Below are 22,351 nucleotides of genomic sequence, written 5' to 3'. Positions count from 1 at the left end.
TCCATAAATCGGTCCAGTTCTCGTCACTTCTTCGAGTAACTGGCCTTCTCTGAAAAGTGAACTAGAATGAAACTGCGATGCTCCTAACGCTTCAAACAAAACTATTTATCAAATATGAGCAATTTCACTTAATTGTCACAAAAATGTGGTGGTGGTGTGGTCTTCAGTCCAGAAACTGGTTTGCTGCAGCTCTCCATGCTACTCTATCCTGTGCAAGCTTCTTCATCTCCCAGTACCTACTGCAACCTACATCCTTCTGAATCTGCTTAGTGTATTGATCTTTTGGTCTCCCTCTACGATTTTTACCCTCCACACTGCCCTCCAATACTAAATTGGTGATCCCTTGATGCTTGATGATATGCCCTACCAACCGATCCCTTCTTCTAGTCAAGTTGTGCCACAAACTTCTTTTCTCTCCAATTCTATTCAGTACCTCCTCATTAGTAATGTGATCTACCCATCTAATCTCCAGGAAAAATGTAGGAGGAGTCAAATAGTATGCTTCAGTCCCACCTACGAATTAACGAGGAAGTTGCAACGTTGTGAAAAGATAATACTTCTTTATTCTCAAGCCTTCAAAAATGCTGACAGTGGGGTAGATCTCCAGAATTACTTGATGATTACGTAGAAACGAATTTTGATAGTGTAAACATCATGTAAGTAAATATTATCGCCATAATCTATTGTTAAATGACGAACTGAAACTGAACTAGCGATCGTATCGATATTGTCGGAAAACAGGTCCATCGCTTTAAATTATCGCCTAGTAATTTAACAAATGATCAGCTCACTATTCACCTTTGTTATACCTTATGCTTCATTTCACACACTATTTAGGGTTTCCAAATAAATTAGGTATCGTCATTGATCTACTCCAGCTAAACCCAACTGAAACTGTGACAAATGAAAATTGAGAAACTGGCAATGGAAGGTCCTATGTCAGGTATGAATCATATTCAGTGAACTAGAGATTTCTGATGAATGCTATGTTAGTTGCCACAAAGAAACTGGAGATCAAATGAAGAATATCGAGCAAGTATAAGATTCTGGAATTTCGTTTATATTTTCGGTACAATACATAAAAAGACCATATATCAGGTTCGAGATACTTCTGTAAGTTTCATAGATATTTTTAGCGCAAGCGTACATGTCATGAACAAATTTATAAGTAAGAAAACAGGAGAGAAGTAATCACCACGGTGTTTCGAATTTTTCATTTTTCATTGATACAGGCTACACAAACTCTGCACAATCGTTTATTCGATATGGATGCCGCTTACAGTCATACGATCTCACTTGAAAACGGATGGAGACTTCAGTTTGAGATAGAACTCGGTATGAACAATAATCTAGGCTCACCTGAACACATGCAGCGCGTACCGCAGTTTAGTGCTATAATGATCTGCATACAATACCGTCATTTACAGAGAGATGACATTTTTTAAGAACGACCGAGTTAGTTGCCTCAGTGTAAGACGCTGAACTGGCATTTGAGAGATGGCAGTTCAAATCCTCATTCGGTCATCTAGATATAGATCTCCGGGTGTTTCCCTTAATGTGTAAAGCAAGCTCGAGAATTGTTCCTTTGAAAAGGAAGAGTCGAATTCGTTTACATCCTTCCCAAAACAAAATTTGTGCTCCGTCTCTAATGACCTCCTCGTCAACGGGACTTTAAATCCTGATCTTCCTTACAACTTTCGTACAACCTGTTACGCCTTTTTTTTATTAACGTGCGAAACATCAGTCATTTGTGTAGCGACTACCAGTTATCTCTTAAACTAAGCAACTGCAATGTTACACGAATGAGTAAACGGCAGTTTTAGAACAGCAACAGCTGTAACTCCTAGATCGTGTAATTCAATGGTATTTCGATCGTTACAAGAAAGCCAGATTGTTGTGAGCCATCGACAAATAATCGTTTGCCTAGGATTCATGTATGAATATGAAAATAGAAAAAAGTTCATAGAAGAACTCCTGTCTAAGCAAGTCGTTGCATATCCCCTGCAGTTGATTTAAGCGGTATAATATCTCATCTCCCAGTTGTGGTTCTTTCTATTTTCGTTTCTCAGCAAGTCTATTACCTCTTCATTATATGTGTTGTATCACATACCTCTTTGTCTTCCTTTCTTCCTTCCTCTCTGGCTTTTATTGATTCCAGGACACGCAGTCTCAATTTATTTGCCAGTAATTTATTCATACTGTTCTTCTTTTCACAAAGAAATTTCTGTTTTACCTGTTACTGTTTTCACTGCTGATACCATAATCATTGCGGAGTACTGGATTCCATACTAATATAAGACCTCTTATAAAACGTGTGTCATAATGAAAATACTGTAAAATATGAAGATTCCCTGTTAGATTTAAGAGAAGGTCTTACTCCTCCAATCTTCCAAGAATGAATAAATAATAACAAACAGAACCATGCATCTCTTCGTAGAATCCTTCTCTCTCTCTCTCTCTCTCTCTCTCTGTCTCTCTCTCTGTCTCTCTATCGCTCGCATTCTTCCGCTAGCCGTAATTTGTCAGACTCGCATAGAGGCGAACTATTTCAAGAGTTCTGTAAAAATCTTCTTGTGGGTGAGGACACTTGTGACAAATATCCATTTTTTTTAAAAAATTTATTGTGTTATCGATAGTGAAGATAAACGATTTCAGATCATTTAGTCCACTTACGACTCGGTGGGCTGGCGTTTATCCCGAAGACTTGTTTGACGCAACTGTCAACCCTAGTTTACCCTGTGCAAGCCTCATCATCTCTGTGTAATTACTGCAACCTACATCTATTTGAACTTGCTTAGTTTATTCACGACTGCCGGCCTCTGTGGTCGAGAGGTTCTAGGCGCTTCAGTCCGGAACCACGTGGCTGCTACGGTTGCGGGTTCGAATCCTGCCACGGGCATGGTTGTGTGTGATGTCCTTACGTTAGTTAGGTTTAAGTAGTTCTAAGTCTAGGGCACTGATGACCTCAGATGTTAATTCCCATAGTGCTTAGAGCCATTTGAACCATTTTTATTCACGACTTTATAACCTTATACAATTAGTACCCCCCGCTCCCCACCCACCCATCGTACCATCTATTACAAAATTAACTATAGCTTGATACCTTAGTGAGAATTCTGTCTACCTGTCCCTACTCTTAGTCATGTTGTGCCAGTAAACATTTTTCTCCCCGATTCCATTCAGTATCTTTTAATTATTTATCAGAATTATCCATGTAATATTCAGAAATTTTCTATAGCATCATATTTGAAAAAATTGTACTCTTTTCTTAACTGTTTATCGTGGACGTTTCACTTCCGTGTGAGACTACACACTAGACAAATACCTCTAGAAATGATTTCCTCACATTTAAACTTATATTCAACGTTAACATGTAGCTCTTTCTTGCTGTTGGCAGTTTACATGTTATGTCCTATCTATTTCTGGCGTCATCAGGTACTTCGCCGCCTTGTCTACTACTTTCAGCTTCTCATTTTCTGATGTACCAGGTGATCAAAAAGTCAATATAAATTTGAAAACTGAATAAATCACGGAATAGTGTAGATAGAGAGGTACAAATTGACACACATGCTCGGAATGACATGGGGTTTTATTAGAACCAAAAAAATACTAACGTTCAAAAAACGTCCGACAGATGGCGCTTCATCTGATCAGAATAGCAATAATTAGCATAGCAAAGTAAGACAAAGCAAAGATGATGTTATTTACAGGAAATGCTCAATATGTCCACCATCATTCCTCAACAATAGCTGTAGTCGAGGAATAATGTTGTGAACAGCACTGTAAAGCATGTCCCGAGTTATTGTGAGGCATTGGCGTCGGATGTTGTCTTTCAGCATCCCTAGAGATGTCGGTCGATCACGATACACTTGCGACATCAGCTAACCCCAAAGCCAATAATCGCGCGGACTGAGGTCTGGGGACCTGGGAGGCCAAGCATGACGAAAGTGGCGGCTGAGCACACCATCATCACGAAACGAAGCGCGCAAGAGACCTTTCACGCGTCTAGCAGTACTTCTTTTTGTTCTAATAAAACCCTATGTCATTCCAAGCATGTGTGTCAGTTTTTACCTCTCTATCTACATTATTCCGTGGTTTATTAAGTTTTCAAATTTATACTGACTTCTTGTTCACCCGGTAATTCTTCCATTGTCACCTGACTCAATGCGACCACACTCCACTACATTATTATTTTATTTTTACTGATATTCCTTTGATAATATCTCTTCAAGAACCTATCCATTCCGTTCAACTGATGTTCCAAGTCCTTTTCCGTCTCTCACGGAGTTACATTGTTGTTGGTAAGCCTTACAATTTTAATTTCACTTTCTGAACTTAAATTTCTTTCAAATTTCTGCTGTGTTATCTTTATCGCTTGCTACACGTACAGAAAGAATAACAAAGGAGATTAAGATAAGTGTATTAGTTGGCTTGAATTCTAAATCGGTAATAGTGCTGAATGCGAGCCCACGTGACGGACGCGCTGTTGCTGCTGAGGTAGCACTGTGCCGGTTGATTCATTTTGCAGAATACCAGCAGAGCATTATTGAGGCAAACTTACTGCCTGCAAGAGATGAAGCAACCACTGGAAACGAAATACTGATTACAGTCACAACTGCGATGGAATACAATTGATTATCTGTTTAGGTCGCTGGAGGCCATCATTAGATCTACAAAAACTACACAAAAATGACAAATATGCAGAAACCGTGAAGGTTTCTTACTGTAAGATTAAATATGTAGAATCGTTTGAGACATGAGTACTTTTTAGCTTGGGCTAAGCTTAACACGGCAACGTAAATGTACATGGAAAGGGGTTGGAGGGGGTGAGGGGGAGGGGTGAAGGGGGGAGGGGGGAATGAGGACCTTGGAGGAAACAGACAAAACAGACAAAAAGTTACCGAGTAATTGAACAATAAAGTCATGAATCACAAAAATCTGAAAGCTAAAAACTGAGACGTTTTCATTTTCAAACTTGTGTTCGATAACATATTGCATTTAAATTATTTTTAAATTTTTTTCAAAGATGTAGATTAGAGTACTTTTTTGTGATTGTTGTCTTACTGTTTAGCTAGTCACCCTTTAGGAAAAATGTGCTTACCTTAACGCACACTTGTGAGTGTACTTTCATGTGCCTAACCCTCGCAATCTACCGCCCCACTCTACTAGTGCTGCAGCTTATTCGTAATGCTTGTCTTTAGGGATATCCATCGCGCCTCCCCCACCTCCTTACTACCAGTATTTTAATTTTGAGACAGTTATACACGGCAACGAAGGTCCCGTGTTAGTCTGTAACAAAGTTGAAAGTGTCTAGTTTTTATATACACACGGTGATTCAAAATTACTTTTACAAACTTCTGGGACATGTTCCTTACACTAAAACAGGGAACGGAGCTCGTGTAATGTCCGAAAATCTGTCGTTTTCTAGTTATTAATAAAAAATTACTGTCAGCGGCTTTCCAGGGGCATCCCAAATTTAATGAGAAGACTCTCGAAAACTCACTAAAAGATGTCCCCGTGCAAGTAAGAAGACACATGTCTGGTATCTACTGATCTACTGTGACTGAGGCGTGGGTGGAGGAGGACAAGTTCCATGCAGAAATTCGTGGAAACCTGCGGAACAATTTTCCACCGCCAGCCAGCATTTGAAAGGCTGCGAAAGACTATGATCAGACGAACACAAGTTTGTGTGTAAGCAAGAGGAAGACATTTTGAACATTTATTGTGAGTTTACAAGTTGATGACACGACCAGGTTGACGATGTGTAACTGATGTGTTCAGTGCGACGTTTCATTAAAAACTAAGCATTTTTAGGCGTGTTATTTTATGACACTTTTATTGTTTTGGTGTAAGGTGCCTGGCCCCAAGGTTTGTAAATATATTTTTTGATCACCCAGTGTGGCATAAGCGATTTGATGCATTTAATTATACAGCAGGATGCCCTGGCGATTTCTGTATATTTGCGATTTCTTACAGATTTGAAGCTGACCGCTATTGGCTGTAGCCAGTGGTCAGCTGTATTTAAACGCAACTGTGACTGTGGTAAATACTGAGTTTTAAGCACAACATTAATTGCGTGATGAGACGTGGGAACACGGCCCCCCTCCCAGGGGCTACGCCTGCCGGGGCGGGGGCGGGGGCGGCTCGGCCGCAGCTGTCAGGAGCGCAGTGGAGAGGTGGAGAGGTGTAAGGCGAGCCTGCCAGCCTTCTCACATGTCACTCACGTGCGGCCCGCCGCTACCGCCATTTATTCAACTCGCCGGCTTGAATGGGGAAACTGTGACTACGCGACCGGCGGCCGGAATTTATTAGCACTGCCCGGGGTTTCAGATATATCACCCACGACCGCTGCGTGTCCAGTTTCCATTAGGCGGAAAAGCGCCAACGCAATTAACGGATACAGTGACACAGAATGACTTTAAAAAAAGGCACCGAGGCAGGTTCACTTTGTGGCGAGAAAACTCAGGCCGGCCGGGTTGTTCGTCAGGGCTGCGCTATCGCAGGCACAAAGGTTAATGGGAAAGAAACGCTTCGTTTTTTTCTTATTTGTTTCTTTTCCTTCTTAGTCTCTGTGCAGTGTTGTTGTGTATTGTTTAGTTACAGATTGCAGTGGGGTGGTAACTTACTGGATAGATGTATTTCAGCCATAAATGAGCAGAGATAAAAAGCTCGTGACTCAGATGTCTGGCAGAAGTCCAGTGTGTTCGCGGAGAACACTGCACAGTACGTTCACGTGCGCGCGACACCGGGAAGATCGTGAGGCGTCTGTTTTACAAGACCGTTGACAGCTACCACAGTGACGCCATGAATTTCAGCTGAATCCTCCTTTGAGTGATCTGCGCATGTGGTAAAATGGTTCTGACGCGTGACTCTCAGATACTGGTCTCTGAAGACCTTACCGCATTGCAGAATGCTTCTTCATAACCTGATGAAGGCTGTTTTCATTTATACGCTACTTTTCGGGGTTCCATACCAAGATCTACACATTCTGATGAACCAAAATATTATGGACACCGGTTTAGTGGCATTTTGGTCCATATTTGGAGCGCAATACAGTAGCGATTCTGTGTAGCGTGGATTCGAAAAGTAGTTGGTAGGTCTCAAGAGGTGCGTAGCACCAGATGGCTATACACTGATCATTCAAGTTACAGGCTTAGGTTCGCTGGCGCGGAGCCGGCGCCCCCTGATGTCCCAATGTATTTCATCTGGTTCAAACCAAGCTAACTTCGTGGACGAGACATCAACGTGAGTCCACTGTCATGTTCCTCAAACCACTGTAACACGATTCTTGCCTTGTGGCATGGAAAGTTATCATGTTGGAAGATGACAGCGCAGTCTGGGTAAAGATCAAGTATGTAGGGAGGTAGGTGGTCCGGAATAATGTTTAGGAACTCACAGCTGCCGTGTTGCCTTTGACTATTACTGCAGGCTCCAACGAAGTCCGGCGAACGTCTTTAACAGCATAATACTGTCCCTAGCGGCCTGCGCCCGTCGCGCGGTACACGTTTCGACCAGCCTATCGCTTGTATGATGATGTATCGCACATGACCATCGACCTGGTGTAAGAGAATCGTGTCTATTGACCTGCAGTCTAATCCAGATGAACCGGCACCTACTATAATTATATTCGACGATATCGTTGAATCAAAATGGAAACATGTGTGCGTTGTCTGTTGCGGAGTCCCAGGCTCAGCAGTGCGCGCTGAACGATGTTGACCAGATCACTTGTGCCTGTATCAGCGTTGCACTCTATCTTCACGTCAGCCACAGATCGGCGTCTGTCCTACTTTACAGAGAGGGCAAGCCTCCACATTCTGTTTTGAGTGAAGATCATTGCCGCCCGCTCGCGGTTCCACCATTATTCGACCACTTGCCATAGACGCTCACGACAGTAGCACTTGACCAGCCGACCAGAGCCACCATTTCCGTGATGCTCGTTCCAGCGCCTGGCCATAACGATCTGACTTGTGCCAAAGTCGCTAACATCAGTGGATTTTGGCATTTGCAGCCCGTATCGTCGCTAGAATGATTCCCTTTTCATCTTGTGTGCATTTCTTACAGCAGCGCAGCGCCAACAGGTGGCATTCAGTCTCGCGGTCAGCTCAGTAGTAATATGAGAGGAGAAAAAGATTTTGTGTGTACGTGTGTGTGGGTGATAAACTCATCAATCAACGAAAATAAATAATAACAATCTCTCAGAATATGATATTTTGATCATGAGGCAATATTTGGTATCACTTAACATGATTGAAATGTGAAAGAAGAGTGAGCACCCGCTGTAGCACATGTAATATCATTTGCATACAACGAGCAGTAATTCGGAGCGCACAAGATTTGTGTTACTGTTAATGACGTAACCTTACAGTTCGATGAGACGGGAATATCATCGCTCTCGAATAGCTGCATTCCGAGTGACAGTGATCAGGAGAAGAAAACAGCGAACAGTGCATGGCGGACGGTACATCGTACAAATATAACTGATTTCCTTTCCTCTTCCATTCGCGTACTGCGCAGGGGAAAATTTCTGTCCATAAGCCTCTGCACATGTCCAAATATCTCTTATATTATTCCCATGATCCCTATGCGGGAAATAGATTTTGGCAACGTCTCCCTCGAATACGGGTTTTGTTACCCAATAGGACTTCGCGAGAACTATAAGGAATGGCAAGGATTCCTATTTAAATTTTCCGAGTATATCTAGTACACTTTTTACAGGCTATACCGAGCTAGCGGCGCGTCTCTAAATTCGTTCGATGTTTTTTGTCATGTATTTGATAAAAATTCTTAACAGACGATCTCTGCGTCATTTGATTTTTTTTCTGCCGCTTGTTATCACGTTTTACTAGCATTACCACAGTCACATTCCAATTCTGCTACCATACTGCATAATCGAAACTTGTGGTGGGGATTACATAGAGTGCAGAAAATAAATTTTGATAATGTCAGATCAGAGTAGGGGGCGTCGAATCGAGCGGAATTTTTGGAATAACCCCGGGTCAGCAACACGCTGTTGTGGAGCTGCTGCCACAAAATGGCAACCAATCGGCGACGAGAGTGCGGAATTCAACATCCGTGAAGTGCTAGTTGTAATGAGTTTTGTGGCCCCAACAATCATTCGCAACACATCAGGAATTTTCGAGAGGGTTAGCCCATTATTTGTCGAAGAAATCAACATTGTAGTGATGTTTTAGTCTGGATTTACGAGCATTTATTGTATGAAATGATATTTTGAAAGTATGTTCTCAAAATTCAATTTGTGTTTCCATTTTCATCAGTATGTTAGTTTGCATTGACTGAGTTATAGCTCACTGTACAACATGAAATTAAAACACTAGATATAATTTAAGCCGGCCGCGGTGGTCTAGCGGTTCTAGGCGCGCAGTCCGGAACCGCGCGACTGCTACGGTCGCAGGTTCTAATTCTGCCTCGGGTATGGATGTGTGTGATGTCCTTAGGTTAGTTAGGTTTAAGTAGTTCTAAGTTCTAGGGGACTGATGACCACAGATGTTAAGTCCCATAGTGCTCAGAGCCATTTGAACTATTTGAACCATATAATTTAAATACTTAACATTTTACAATAACACATGTCGATTACTCTACTGCTGCGCTGGTACTGTAGTGCAGCTTATTATTGTGACATGTTAAAGGAATTAAGGTATTCCTAGCGGAGCTGATTTAGGAGTAACAGTAAAACTTTACCCAAATAACAGAGAAATTGGGCCCAACGTAACCAACCGCGAATATGAACTTTTAAGTTCATCCAGCTTTGAGTGTTTAGCTTAAACTAGTACCTTCAACTACTTTAAGCGGTATCTGCGCGTTTTTTCATATCAAGCAGTAGCTAGGGAAAGTTAAGATAAATGCACACACTTTCGTGTCCTCGTTGATGTTCGGCTTTCTTTTTCGAATTTTGGGCCGCAGTTCGACAACAATGAATATACGAGCGTTGTTCATCTGGCAGCTTTTGCTGGATTCCACGTCCCCCATGTTTTAAAAGTATCAGAATTTCTTTCTGCACCGTGTGTGCCTATTCCCAACTGTTTATGGTGCGGTTTCCAGTTTGATACCTGCGGCGCACCAAAGAGGGAACTCTATTGCTATTATCTTCAAGTTTCCATCACACTTGCTGAACCAGTCGACTTTTCCAACAAACTGGCGTGATTGTTCTTTTATGCTGCGAACATTTGCGTGACGGAGATTCACTGAAAAGGGGTAATCTAGGCGCCACACATTCGGAAGCATTACTCTTCTTACTTGAAGCTGCTGTCAAAATTCTGTAGCACAAAGGATTCTCAAAAGAAACAGGCGTGATATTTCTTCTCCAAGCGAGCTGAATTTCAGACTAGTGGAGTCATTTAGCGCTTACTCAGCCAAGACTGTTTTTCCACCTCTCCTACCCCGTTTGCTGCTCATGTTTACTGTTTCAAATATTAATGGATCTTACTACCTTCCAAAGTAAATTTTTTGTGTGCGGTGTTCAACGAACTCTCTTCGCAGTAATGGGTTTCTGTTGTCTTTCTGTTAACCGAAGCTACGAGCTAATCTTCTTCATAGTTTAATACATCGTCTGCACTCGTATGTCGTGCTGGCGAAAAATGCTACCGAACTTGTGAGTCTGCCACAGATTGTGTGGTAGATAGATCTTTCGTGTTATTTGCTCTTATAAAGTGTCACGTCGCAAGGGCAGTACATTTGGTGATGCTTCTGTTATCCCTAGCAGAGAAATATATTGTATTATAATAAAGTTTTCTTAGCAGGACTGCCTGCATTATCGATTTCATTCACGTCTATTTCCTCAAAAAATTCACTGTGCTGGAAACAACAAATATGTGCACTGCAATATATGTCCTCTGAATTTCCCGTGGTGTGAGACACATAAAAAGTAGCTTTCTCTGTTTAACATTCACTAAACTCGTCGCAGAACATAGCAGAGGGAGATGACAAGTTATACGGAACAGACTGTGCTAGTGAAGAAATACATGGAAAGAAAGTTCAGAGAATAAAGTAAATAATCATTGGTTATACCTGCAATAAAGTTCAAAATAAAAAGCGTATGGCGAGTAATGTGATTTAGCTGTGTGAGACATTGGTTGCAGTGGTAAGTCTGGAAACCCAAAGTTTACTGTTCCATTTGATCAGAACTTTACATTAATTAGAGAGAAAAATTCTGGTTTTCATTCCTTAAAAAAGCCACTTTCGTATATTCTTCTGTGGAAGTTTCTCACCAAATAAGCGTCTCAAAGTTATGAACTCGAAACATGTAATTAATGTTCATAAGTGTAATTTAACTTCTAAGAATTTAAACTAAGAAATTGTTAACAAAAAGAACAGAGCACTGTGTTCTGCCATTTAACAGGCTAACAAACCGATTCATTTGTGTTCCTGGTTTTCGTTTGTACATATTATTTATTTAACCTTATCAGCTTTAGACCATCATACCATTCCTTATATCGGACAAGGATTTCACACATATAAGGGGTGATCAAAAAGTTTCCGTTCAGTGGCCACACTAACCCTTGCTTACATGTCGGTGCTTATATACCGGCATCTGAGTCGCACTGGGTTGAATATACCCTGCAGCAATGCACTCAAACGGAAACTTCACGATGGCCTCTTATAAAATACTTTTCTACATCGCAGTTGCTCAAGAATTAAAAAGAGTTTTGGTATGGGACGTAATGATAAAACTGTATTGTTAGCAGTACTACTACAAATACTGCTATATAGGGTGGCTCTCCTAAGAGACGTGAGGCGCATTTTATCTGGTATTTTGGCACATACTTGCAATTAAGTTCGTTCCCTTTACAAACAAAGCTATTTTTAAAGACTAATTTTACGTGACAATTCGATAGAGAGGTCCTAAATTCGTCTAGTGTGATATTCTTTTCATCGATATCTACTAACAGGAACAGTAAAACAGGAAGGATAATCATTACTCCTGCAGTTGCTGATTGTGCTGTCGCTGCTTAAGTACTGGTTATTCTTCGCGTTTTACTGCTTCTGTTGACAAATATCGATAAAATGAATATCGCAGTAGAGTAATTTTAGACCTCTCTATCGAATGAGCACATAAAATGCCGCTTAAAAAACCATTTTGTTTGAGGCGTCGCATGATCGGTGTTTGTTTGGGCTGACTCGAGCAATACACTGCAATAATGAAATTGTTAATAACTGCCGAAACACTACAGAAAATGCACCTGACGACGTTAAGGAGGGACACACGTATGTGCGTGTGTGTGAGTTTGTGGGTGCGTGCGCGCGCGCGCGCGCGCGCGCGCGTGTGTGTGTGTGTGTGTGTGTGTGTTTGTGTGCAATATATGATGTCTTCACTTTTTATAGTAAATAATAATATAATACAACTGTTCAGACCGACTAGAGATCAAAGAATTCATTGTACCTAAAGAAACTCGGTGTACAACCACTTAAACGTTCATCTACGTCCACATCAATGTTTAGATGTATACATTGAAGATCAGCAGTTCCTGAAGGATGGTAAAGATTTCTCGCGCTATTGCTGGGATGTAACGCGTGGGTAATGCCTGCTTCTACGCTGCTGTATCACTCCACAACTTTTTTTTCCTTTAGTGTGCGTCATATAGGTTTCCGCAGTGTAGCTCAGGTTTCCTCGTTGTAAATTGGTTCTTCAAAATCCGTAATCGGATTTCCGTGAAATGATCGACATTTCCTTCAGTCTTCTTCCGTTCCAGATTTTTAAAATTTCTGTAAGGTTCCTCAAAAAAGAAGACCTTCTTGTGACATAAGTGATGTCTTTAATTTTCTTTCTTTTTATACGCTCGATAATGTGTATTAGCCTAACGTCTTTCGGGTCCTACACGCTCTTAGTCTATTTCAGTCTATGTCGTACAAATTTATTGTAAGAGGTTTCTTTCGTGGACTGAGTGCTGGTCCCATATATCGTACCAGTGAACATAAAGCTTCCACTTTCTGTAAATGCTGCAGAAATTGTGTGACGATTCCCGCTAATATCTACACGCATTTGTACGCAATCACTAGGCCCAGCTTTGTTTCAAATATACTTAATCCTCTAGTCAGAGGCTGCTAAATAAGTTTCTGGCATCTGTGTTTCACCTCCCTCTCAGACTTTTTTAAGGATGCTATAATTGCCATTGTTGCACTTTTTATTTAGAAGACGCGGAGTGCTGATTACCCTCTAAAATACGGCAGTTACATATGACGTTCCATTTCGATTTATGGTTACAGGATCCAAAAGCCTATAACCGTTTACACGATATCACTACTGATTCACGATAATGTTCTTCTGTTAACATCACTTCCACTGGTACTGACAGTGGCGTTCTGAAGTTCTAATTACGTTCCGGAAGGTTACTGTTTTGGGGGATCAGTGCACTTCAAATCGCTGTCAGGCTGTCCTCGTTTCAGCAGCTTCCTTGAATCACTTATGAAAAATATGATGCCTTTGAAAGGGACACGACTTACTTCTTTCCCAAACGATCAAACTTAGGCACAATCTTTAATGAATTCTTCGTCGACGGAATTTTTAACTCTAATATACCTTTCTAAAATTATACAATCGTCTGTTATATATTCTCATCTTCAGATTTTTAGATGTCTCAAAGTTGTTGTCAATAAGAATAAATATATCTGCACAGAAAATATATCTTAAGTATCCAGTCGTTCCTTGGATCCTTTCTGTCACCTCTGCCAATGAGTTTTTTAAAACTATTTCTCATGGTAGTTACAGCGGCTCTCTTAAGAAAGAAATCAAAACAATGAAACTAAATAAAAACTTTATTATAAAGTCCACCTACCTTGTTTTCAATAGCATATTTTATTCATCATTGTACCTTTCGAAGCACAGCTCCACCGTCAGTGCTTCAGTTAGCTAGGTTTAAAAAAATTCAGAAACTTTCCAGCTGCACCGTATTGCGGAGTCCTTGTTAAACTTTAGTCTCCCATATAATTACGTGGAACCGTTCTACAACGCGCCGCAGACGCTGATTCTCTAAATCTCTTCAATAGATGTACAGATAAACTGCCACAGGTCGGGTATTACTTCATTCATTACTAGTTTCGCGAGCGTCTTCAGATAATTATCTTAGTGGCGCATCCAACTCACACCACTTCGTGTTGACGATTGTGCTGAACGTAGCTTTAAACCTGTAACGGGTTACCATTAGGGCAATGAATACATGAAGATGTTCGCGTCAGATGTGAGAAAATAAGAATAAATCAAATAATACGGGGACTGGAGCGGTTTCTCTGTACAAAAATTCTTAAAGGCCCCTGTATCCCTTGCAGGCGATGCCTGCGTTTGCTATTCTTTCTCAATGGGATATGCGAGAAGTCCTGTTCTTCCCTTCCTGAATTTGCATCTAAGCTCTGATTCTTATTAAACCGCCGGGTGACAGAATAGCAGCAGCCACCTCAGCTGCTTCGACCTGACCTCTTAATCCGATCTGGTGGGGTTTCCAAATACTTGAATAGTATTTAAGAATAGGCGCACAAATTCCTGTACGTGATTCCCTATGTAGGTGTAGTAAAATTCGGCCGGCCGGAGTGGCCGAGCGGTTTTAGGCGCTACAGTCTGGAACCGCGTGACCGCTACGGTCGCAGGTTCGCATCCTGCCTCGGGCATGGATGTGTGTGATGTCCTTAGGTTAGGTAGCTTTAAGTAGTTCTAAGTTATAGGGGACTGATGACCTCAGTAGTTAAGTCCCATAGTGCTCAGAGCCTACTAAACTTCTCCACGAGTCTCCGGATAAACCGTATTTAACAATTCGCTTTCCTAAAATCCTATAACATGTAATGGAGAACTAGTTACTGCCTGATGAGAAAGTTAATCAAAGCTAACCGCAGCTCCTCCTACATAATATCGTAAGTTTTTCAGGGAGATCATCTGAATGTTTTGACGTAAGTGACAGCCTGTCTACTCTGGTGGCTCATTGGAGAGTAATTGTATTGAGTTTGATTTTTTACTCTCATTTATTTTTTATCTGTAGTGCACTGCAAATATCGACGATATGACATGTGTATCTCGTTTGGAAACAAACTTGTACCATTCACTCACGGTACTTTCTAATGGCAATAGTGTGCACACTTTCCTCTCTGCCGTCAACATGTCTCGAGTTCGTTTGTAAGAACTAATTTTATGGGTGAAGTTCAGTTCACCACGTATACACCGCAAGCCACTGACAGTGCATACCGGAAGAGTGCAACGCACCAACAGTAGCGAATTTGTGTCCTGTTCATCCGCTCAGAGAGCGGTGGGAAAATTCCTGTAAGCCGCCTTCGTAGTCGAAGGCGATAACGCACGCCTGTGTGTTGGCGCTCGACTCGGAAGGAAGCCGGTTGTAATCCCGGCGGTGAATAAGATTTTCAGTGGCATTGTCTGGCCGACAAGAAGAGGAGAGGTCGTGACATGAAGTTTCTCATTACTAATATTTGAGCCGACGTTCTGGATTAAATTCCAAACCGCTCCCTTGCCTTTCATAAAGTGAGGACATGTGACACCGCTGGCCGTGGTCCGTCTGTCGGATAGGGACGTTGAGCTCGGCGGCCTAATTACTGCTTTCCGAGAGGAGTAGGATATGTGCCAGCACCGGATTTCACACTCTCCCTCCCTAAATCACTAACAACACAAACCCAAGACAAAACAGTGCAAGCTCTCATCACAGTCATCCACACGACACAGTTACACACTCGACACTTCATAAGAGGTCGCAGTAAGGCAACGATAAATCGCGTCCACTAGGACATTGCCATGGGCGGCTGTACATGATTCCTGCATCTACTACCACTGCGCTCATTTCCTGAGTGTGACACTATTTATTTCTTATATCTCTGTAAGTACCACAGCCCCACTTAACTTATCTTCATGAAACGTACGCATTTTGTATCTTGCTGGATGGAGTGTCTTCCTTGAATGCCGGTTCTCTAAATTTACCCAACAGGGTTTCACAAAAACGGGGTCGCCTTTCCCCCAAAGAATCCGATCTGAATTTGCAAAACATCTCAGTTACAATTTTGTATGCCCTATACACCGATCCGTTTCCATCATAGAAGTACGTTTATGAGTTAGGGACATTTCTGCTATCATGCCTGCTTGCTAAGGATTCTAAACGTTGGAGCAGTATTCTACAATTGATCGCACTACTGTCTTATATGCGACAAACTTTACATGTGCAGTGCATTTTCCCAGTACCGTACTAACAGATTTAAGCATTCTACTCACCTTCCCCATTACAGAACCTGTATATTTGTCCCATTTGGCCGAGCGGTTATAGGGGCTACAGTCTGGAACTGCGCGACCGCTACGATCGCAGGTTGGAATCCTGCCTCGGGCGTGGATGTGTGTGATGTCCTTAGGTTAGTCAGGTTTAAGTAGTTCTAATTTCTAGGGGACTGATGACCTCAGAAGTTAAGTCCCATAGTGCTCAGAGCCATTTGAACCATTTTTTTGTTCCATTTGATATCGCTTCTTGCTATTGTGCATAAATATTTGCACCAGGGGACATGCTCCAGATGTTCCCCACTAACCGTGTAATCGGTTACAGGCTGAGCAGCGAGTGTGGTTTCGAGTAGTATTTAAGTGTACATGTAACTGCTAGTGTGCTGTGGTGATACGGTGAGGTGACACTGGTGCATGTGTGGGCAGATGTGGCAAGACATCGAGACGGTGATCCTGGGCGTGGGCGTGGGCGCGCCGCTGGCCGACTGCTACGCGCCTGCGGGGGCGGCGGAGGCGGGCCGCGACCAGCAGGTGCCGGTGGTGTCCCCGGGCGCGCTCTACGCCAGCCCGTCGCCCGCCGACGACGACGCCGCCAAGCCGGACACCGCCTCCTTCTACTTCCCGCCTGCCGCCCCCGCGTCCGGCAAGGTGAAGCTGGAGGCGGCTCACCACCATCACCACCACCACCACCACCACCAGGAGGCCGCGACCGCGTACCACCGGCCCGTGGCCGCCTTCCCCTACTCGACGCCGACGTCCTCGTCGTCGGGGACGGGTCCCGGGCAGCACTTCCCGCAGCCGGCGGCCTACCCGGGCCAGTACGGTGCGCCCGCCCCCGCAGCAGCCTCCGCGGCCGTGCCCACGGGCCACGTGCCCTTCGGCCAGATTTCGCCTCCCGCTACGCCGGAGAACTGCCCCGGCTTCTACCTGCACCACCACCACGCGCCAGCCGCCGGCTACGGCGACGTGTATCACCACGGCCGGCACCCTCACCCGCACCCACACTTCAAGATCCTGACGCCGCCGTCATCGCCGCACCTGCCCTTCCTGGGCCGGCAGCCCCTGGCGCCGCCCCCGCCGCCCCCGCCGCCGGCCCAGCCGCCCGCGCCGACCGCGCCCGGCAGCGCCGTTCCCAAGCCGCGGCGCCGACGCAACTGGAGCCGGCGCAAGGTGATCGTGCACACGTGCTCGCACCCGGGTTGCGGCAAGACGTACACCAAGTCATCGCACCTGAAGGCGCACCTGCGCACGCACACGGGCGAGAAGCCGTACCAGTGCGGCTGGAAGGGCTGCGGCTGGAAGTTCGCGCGCTCCGACGAGCTAACGCGCCACTACCGCAAGCACACGGGCGACCGGCCCTTCCAGTGCCGCCTGTGCGAGCGCGCCTTCTCGCGCTCCGACCACCTGTCGCTGCACATGAAGAGGCATATGACCATGTAGTCGCCGCCGCCGCTCTCGTCGTTAGTGACAAACTAGTCAGCAAGGCCAGAATTTCTTTCATATAAATACTGTACATATCTGCACTACAAAATGAAGTACCCGGACGGTCGAGTCAAATAGAAAAGTCGAACACGTGTCGTAAATACCTAAAAACACGACATGCCCTGTTGTTTTCATACTAAAGCTGAAAACCTAAGGCGATCTTTATTTTTTCGAAAAAGAATCGTATTAGGTCCACTGTGCTGTACACAATGTTTGCGAGGTAAGAAACGTGAAACTGGTTTCTGTTTGAAAGAGTGATGTTGCTTAGTCATAAGTGATTGGACTCGTATTTGGTGGGACATCGGTTCGAGTCCTCATCTGGCCATCCAGATGTAGATTTCCCGTGGTTCTCTTAAATCGCTCAAAGCAAATGCTACGATGATTCCTTTGAAAAGAACAAGATGGTTTCCTTTCTCATTTTTCCCCTATCCTCCTTCCTGTGTTCCGTCTCAAATGAACCCAGCGTTGACAGTAATTTAAACTAGAATCTTTCTTCCTTCCTTCGTCTCGTACTAACTGCTTATATGAACTATTTGTAAAACATTCTACTAAAGTAAAAGCAAGCCCAGTTCCAGAACATTTTTCCACTCAAGCGGCCTGTCATAACCCATCCTTCCTCTCCCCTTTGTAAGTCGTTCATTTCTACTCGTTTTAGGTGCCGTTATTAAATGTGATACCCATCGTATACAGATCTTGTAATTGGGCGTCACTCTCATCTTGGCACTCCAAGCGGCCTCTTGTGTTGCCCGGGCCCTAAACTGGATCTGAGTACAATGGTCAATTTCCAGTAGTGCTGGTTTCCTAGAATTCCTTTGTACTTGAAAGTAAAAATTATCCTGAGACATGCCTAGAGCAAAATTAAGAAAAATGGCAATTTTCGGGACTTCTGACGTCTAACCTCGGCACAGGCACTCAGCGGCCAGTCGGCATCGTGCATTCCTCTGGAACTGACAGCGGAGTTAGTTTCCTCTTTTTTATTTCAGCCCAGTAAAGCTACATGTTATTTGGAAGTTTAGTTAAATAAATAAGACGCTTTTCTAAGCACCATCAGCTTATTAGTTTACTCTTGCCAGTGGAAACAAAAGGTAGCGAGGGAGAGACGGAAACTTTTCAGCACAGAAGACATTATTTAATTTAATAAATACAGCGAATTTCCATTTGACTCGGCTTCCGTATTCGTGAATAGTGTTCGGATGACGTCCATACGCCAGAAGTGCCTGATCGATTACCTAGACTGTAAGAGTTGGTATCAGACTGCTATTAGGACACATCCTCTGGTGTACAGAACGTGTATTCTTGTTTAAGATATTTATATTGAGACACATACTAAGGTAATAAAATGTACACGACTGTGTCCGTTACCAAACCGACATAACAGTTGTTTGTAAAATAGTCGCTAGTTGTTACTGAAATATGTCATCAGTGAAATTTTACAATTTTTTTCTTCATAAGGACGTCAATCGCTATCTTGTAAGTGCCATTTTATTCATGTGTTAAGTATAATGTAAATACATGTAAAGAAGTTACATTTTCATGGAGTTGTTTGCAATGCATGTTGAGTACAATTTGTAATTTACTATATCGTTCCAGGAATACGATAAAATATGAGTGTTGCGAAGACAGTTGTGTTAAATGTTTAAATAGAAATATAACATCAATTGTGATATACTTCTGTTCCTTGCAATCATTTACCTATCAGAATCTTTACATTTTAACACTGAATGAATGGATTTCTTTGCATATTTCCGAAAAGAAAGAAAATTTGTCAAAGAAGACTGTCTTGGGTGGATAACAGCTAAACGTTTTCTATTATGTACCTAAACGGCGATGGTAGAATTTCTTTTATAAACAAATTTTCTTCGACGACAGTTTTCTGAATTAATAACTAATCCATGCGTATTTCTTACGTTTCATGAAATAATTCTTTGACAATGCAGTGACAGTTTTCTAGAGATAATGATTTGGGAACTGTGTTATCTACAGTGTAATCCATTTTCTGAAAATTTCAATCTCTTCTGTACCTTTCCTGAAAGTTAAACAGGTTGTTGCCAACAGATTCCATCAATATTTATGTTACAACGAAATACTTCACTGATTTTGAAGCGATGTCTCCACTGAATTATGGCTTATCACAAGCGTTTGTCGTTCTTTTTTCTATTTCACTTGTAAATCATTCACAATAATGTAGCCTTTACAGTAATATCCCTTTAAAAACAGAAAATAAATTAGTTTGGTCCAAATCTGCACACAAACAGTTCAACATATCAGCAAAAAAGATATATTAGACAGACTTCGAGTTTTCAATAGTTTCGTTTGAGCAAGACCAATAATGATGACACTAAGGAACATCGTTATTTGCTTTTGGTTTGAATTCAACTGATATTGCTAAGTAACTAAACTTAGGGCCGAGTATACTTACTGCAGTGGTGAAAAACATCGATTAGCATTGCCGTAGCCTTCACGTGTTTCGAGAAGACTTACACACCTGTACACACTTGGTTGATATAAATTTTGCACTTTTCAGCAGCCATAGATAAAACTCTTAAATGAATTTTCGACACAATCGAGAATATTTCACAAGAATGTCCATTTACTTAGGTTAACCTATAATTAATAATTTTAAATATCCAATGAACAGGCAGATGAAGGATTTTACTTCATCACTGGACCAAACACATACGGAAATTGTCAAAACACTCAGCAAATAAAGTACTATTTTCATTGAATGTTTCCGACACATATCGCAAGACTTACACGACACATCTAAAAAACATTCTGATCCGTTTATGTTCTAGTAATAATTACATTTAACTGTTTCCATCATACAAAATTTTTAAAGCTTTCCTGGCCGCTTGTTGTCAAATTGCCTGTTGGCTTCTGTCTACGGTTCTTCGCCCGACATTTGTTTAATATTTTTTTTAGTAATTTTTTTTCCGCCACTGGTATTGGAGAGTAGGACTTCGACACTCGTCCTGGCCAGACGTCAGACAAATTATGAGAAAAACGTTGGCAGAGGATCCCGAGGCAGAAGCCAACAGGCAGTTTTTTTTTCAGCATACTTCAAAAAATAATTCCGGAGGACCAAGGACTTCGAGCCACATAAGGAGTCTGTCAGGTGATGTCGGAATCAGAAGACAACAAACACAGCTATGCCTTTGTGTGAGTCAGTATCACCTTGGAGCATTTAAAACCGTTCCTGCCTTGGCTCACGCTGCAGCACTTTAGTCGCATCTCGCCAAGCATACATATTAGTATCTATTGTCATCCATAATGTGGGAGGATGCAGCCATTAGGCGTTTATGTGTTTTTAGGAGTTCACCGACGGCTGCTTGAAACGATAACACACCACTTGTGATCAAAACATGGCACTAAAAGTGTTCATCATTGTTCTAATTCACTTGTGAGAACCTACGGGCAGAAATACGTCCAAAAGGTACATGCTGTCTCTGGGACGATGGTGGCAGTGTCCCTGGGCTGGCGTCTCTGTTACGCAACACTCTTTATTCTGTGCCCAGAAATGCAACAACGTCATTATTCCTTCTGTTTACTGTCTGTTTGCTGTGGAGAGTTCGGTACAACGATAGATGAAGTAAAAAATTCAAACTGTGTAATTAATCGGCTATGTCGGTATTACGCAACTTTTTTCTACTTTCATCTGCACGGAAGCAGTTTTTGATTACGTTCGTGACTCCACTCACGACCTGGCGCAGCATTTTTTTTATTTTTACTATAACAATGAAAGAAAATGTTTTATGGTATGAAATCGTTTTATTTCTCAACACGTTCGCCTTTAAAATTCATATACTTTCGTATCCATTAGAACCAGTTCTTGAAATATTTTTTCACTCTAAGCTTGGTACCTCAAGAACACCCTTTGGAAGGATTCCACAGATTCATGTGGTGCTGAAAATCGCTGTCCACTGAGTTTGTTTTCACGTAAGTGAGCAAATGAAGTAAATAAGCGAAGAAGGATCTGAACACGGTCGGTGAGACATTAATTCGCAGTTTTTGTCTGTCAAGTAATTTACTTTTTGAAGTTGTGTGTGAACACTAGAACTGTCATGATGAAGAATGGTTCCATATGTCCGGTTGTTTTACCCCATTTCATCGATGACTTATGGTACACAAATTGTTGTATTCATAATGAATAGCCGGCTGGAGTGGCCGAGCGGTTCTAGTCGCTTCAGTCTGGAACCGCGACACCGCTACGGTCGCAGGTTCGAATCCTGCCTCTGGCCTGGGTGTGTGTGATGTCCTTAGGTTAGTTAGGTTTAAGTAATTCTAAGTTCTGGGGGACTGATGACCTCAGATGTTAGGTCCCATAGTGCTCAGAGCCATTTGAAACATTCATAATGAATAATTATTTTTCGATCCTCTAAGGTAAGTCCAGCATAACCAAAGAAACAAGTGATCATTTTCTTGAAAGGGCTTCATGAACGAAGTACTGTTGAGGGCTTCAGTTCATGCTAGAACACAAAAAGAACTGTTTCCGGTTCGTATGAAGATATCCAAGTTTCACTTGTTTTATACGGTTCTTACATTTCTTCAGTTAATTTTCTTCGGCATTTGCTCACAGCAACTGAAACATGCCTGCTTGTCGGTGATATGTCAAGAAATCCATCGGGAAGAGACGTTTTTCAGAGCTAGATGTTCATCCTG

At 42.5% G+C, this 22,351-nt stretch overlaps 1 protein-coding gene across 1 annotated transcript in view; it reads left to right on the top strand.

The window, feature by feature from the left end:
* Positions 1-19,276, top strand: part of LOC124556000 (Krueppel-like factor 2) — a 33,529-nt gene extending 14,253 nt beyond the window's left edge. Inside the window, exon 3 of the mRNA XM_047130042.1 lies at positions 16,637-19,276. Coding sequence (XP_046985998.1) covers positions 16,637-17,650 — 1,014 coding nt within the window. The 3' untranslated portion in view covers positions 17,651-19,276. The remainder of the gene's footprint in view (positions 1-16,636) is intronic.
* The last annotated feature ends 3,075 nt before the right edge of the window (positions 19,277-22,351 follow it).

Source organism: Schistocerca americana, chromosome X, assembly GCF_021461395.2.
Source record: "Schistocerca americana isolate TAMUIC-IGC-003095 chromosome X, iqSchAmer2.1, whole genome shotgun sequence".
NCBI classification, from domain to species: Eukaryota; Metazoa; Arthropoda; class Insecta; order Orthoptera; family Acrididae; genus Schistocerca; species Schistocerca americana.
This window is presented reverse-complemented; position numbering and strand designations above follow the sequence as displayed.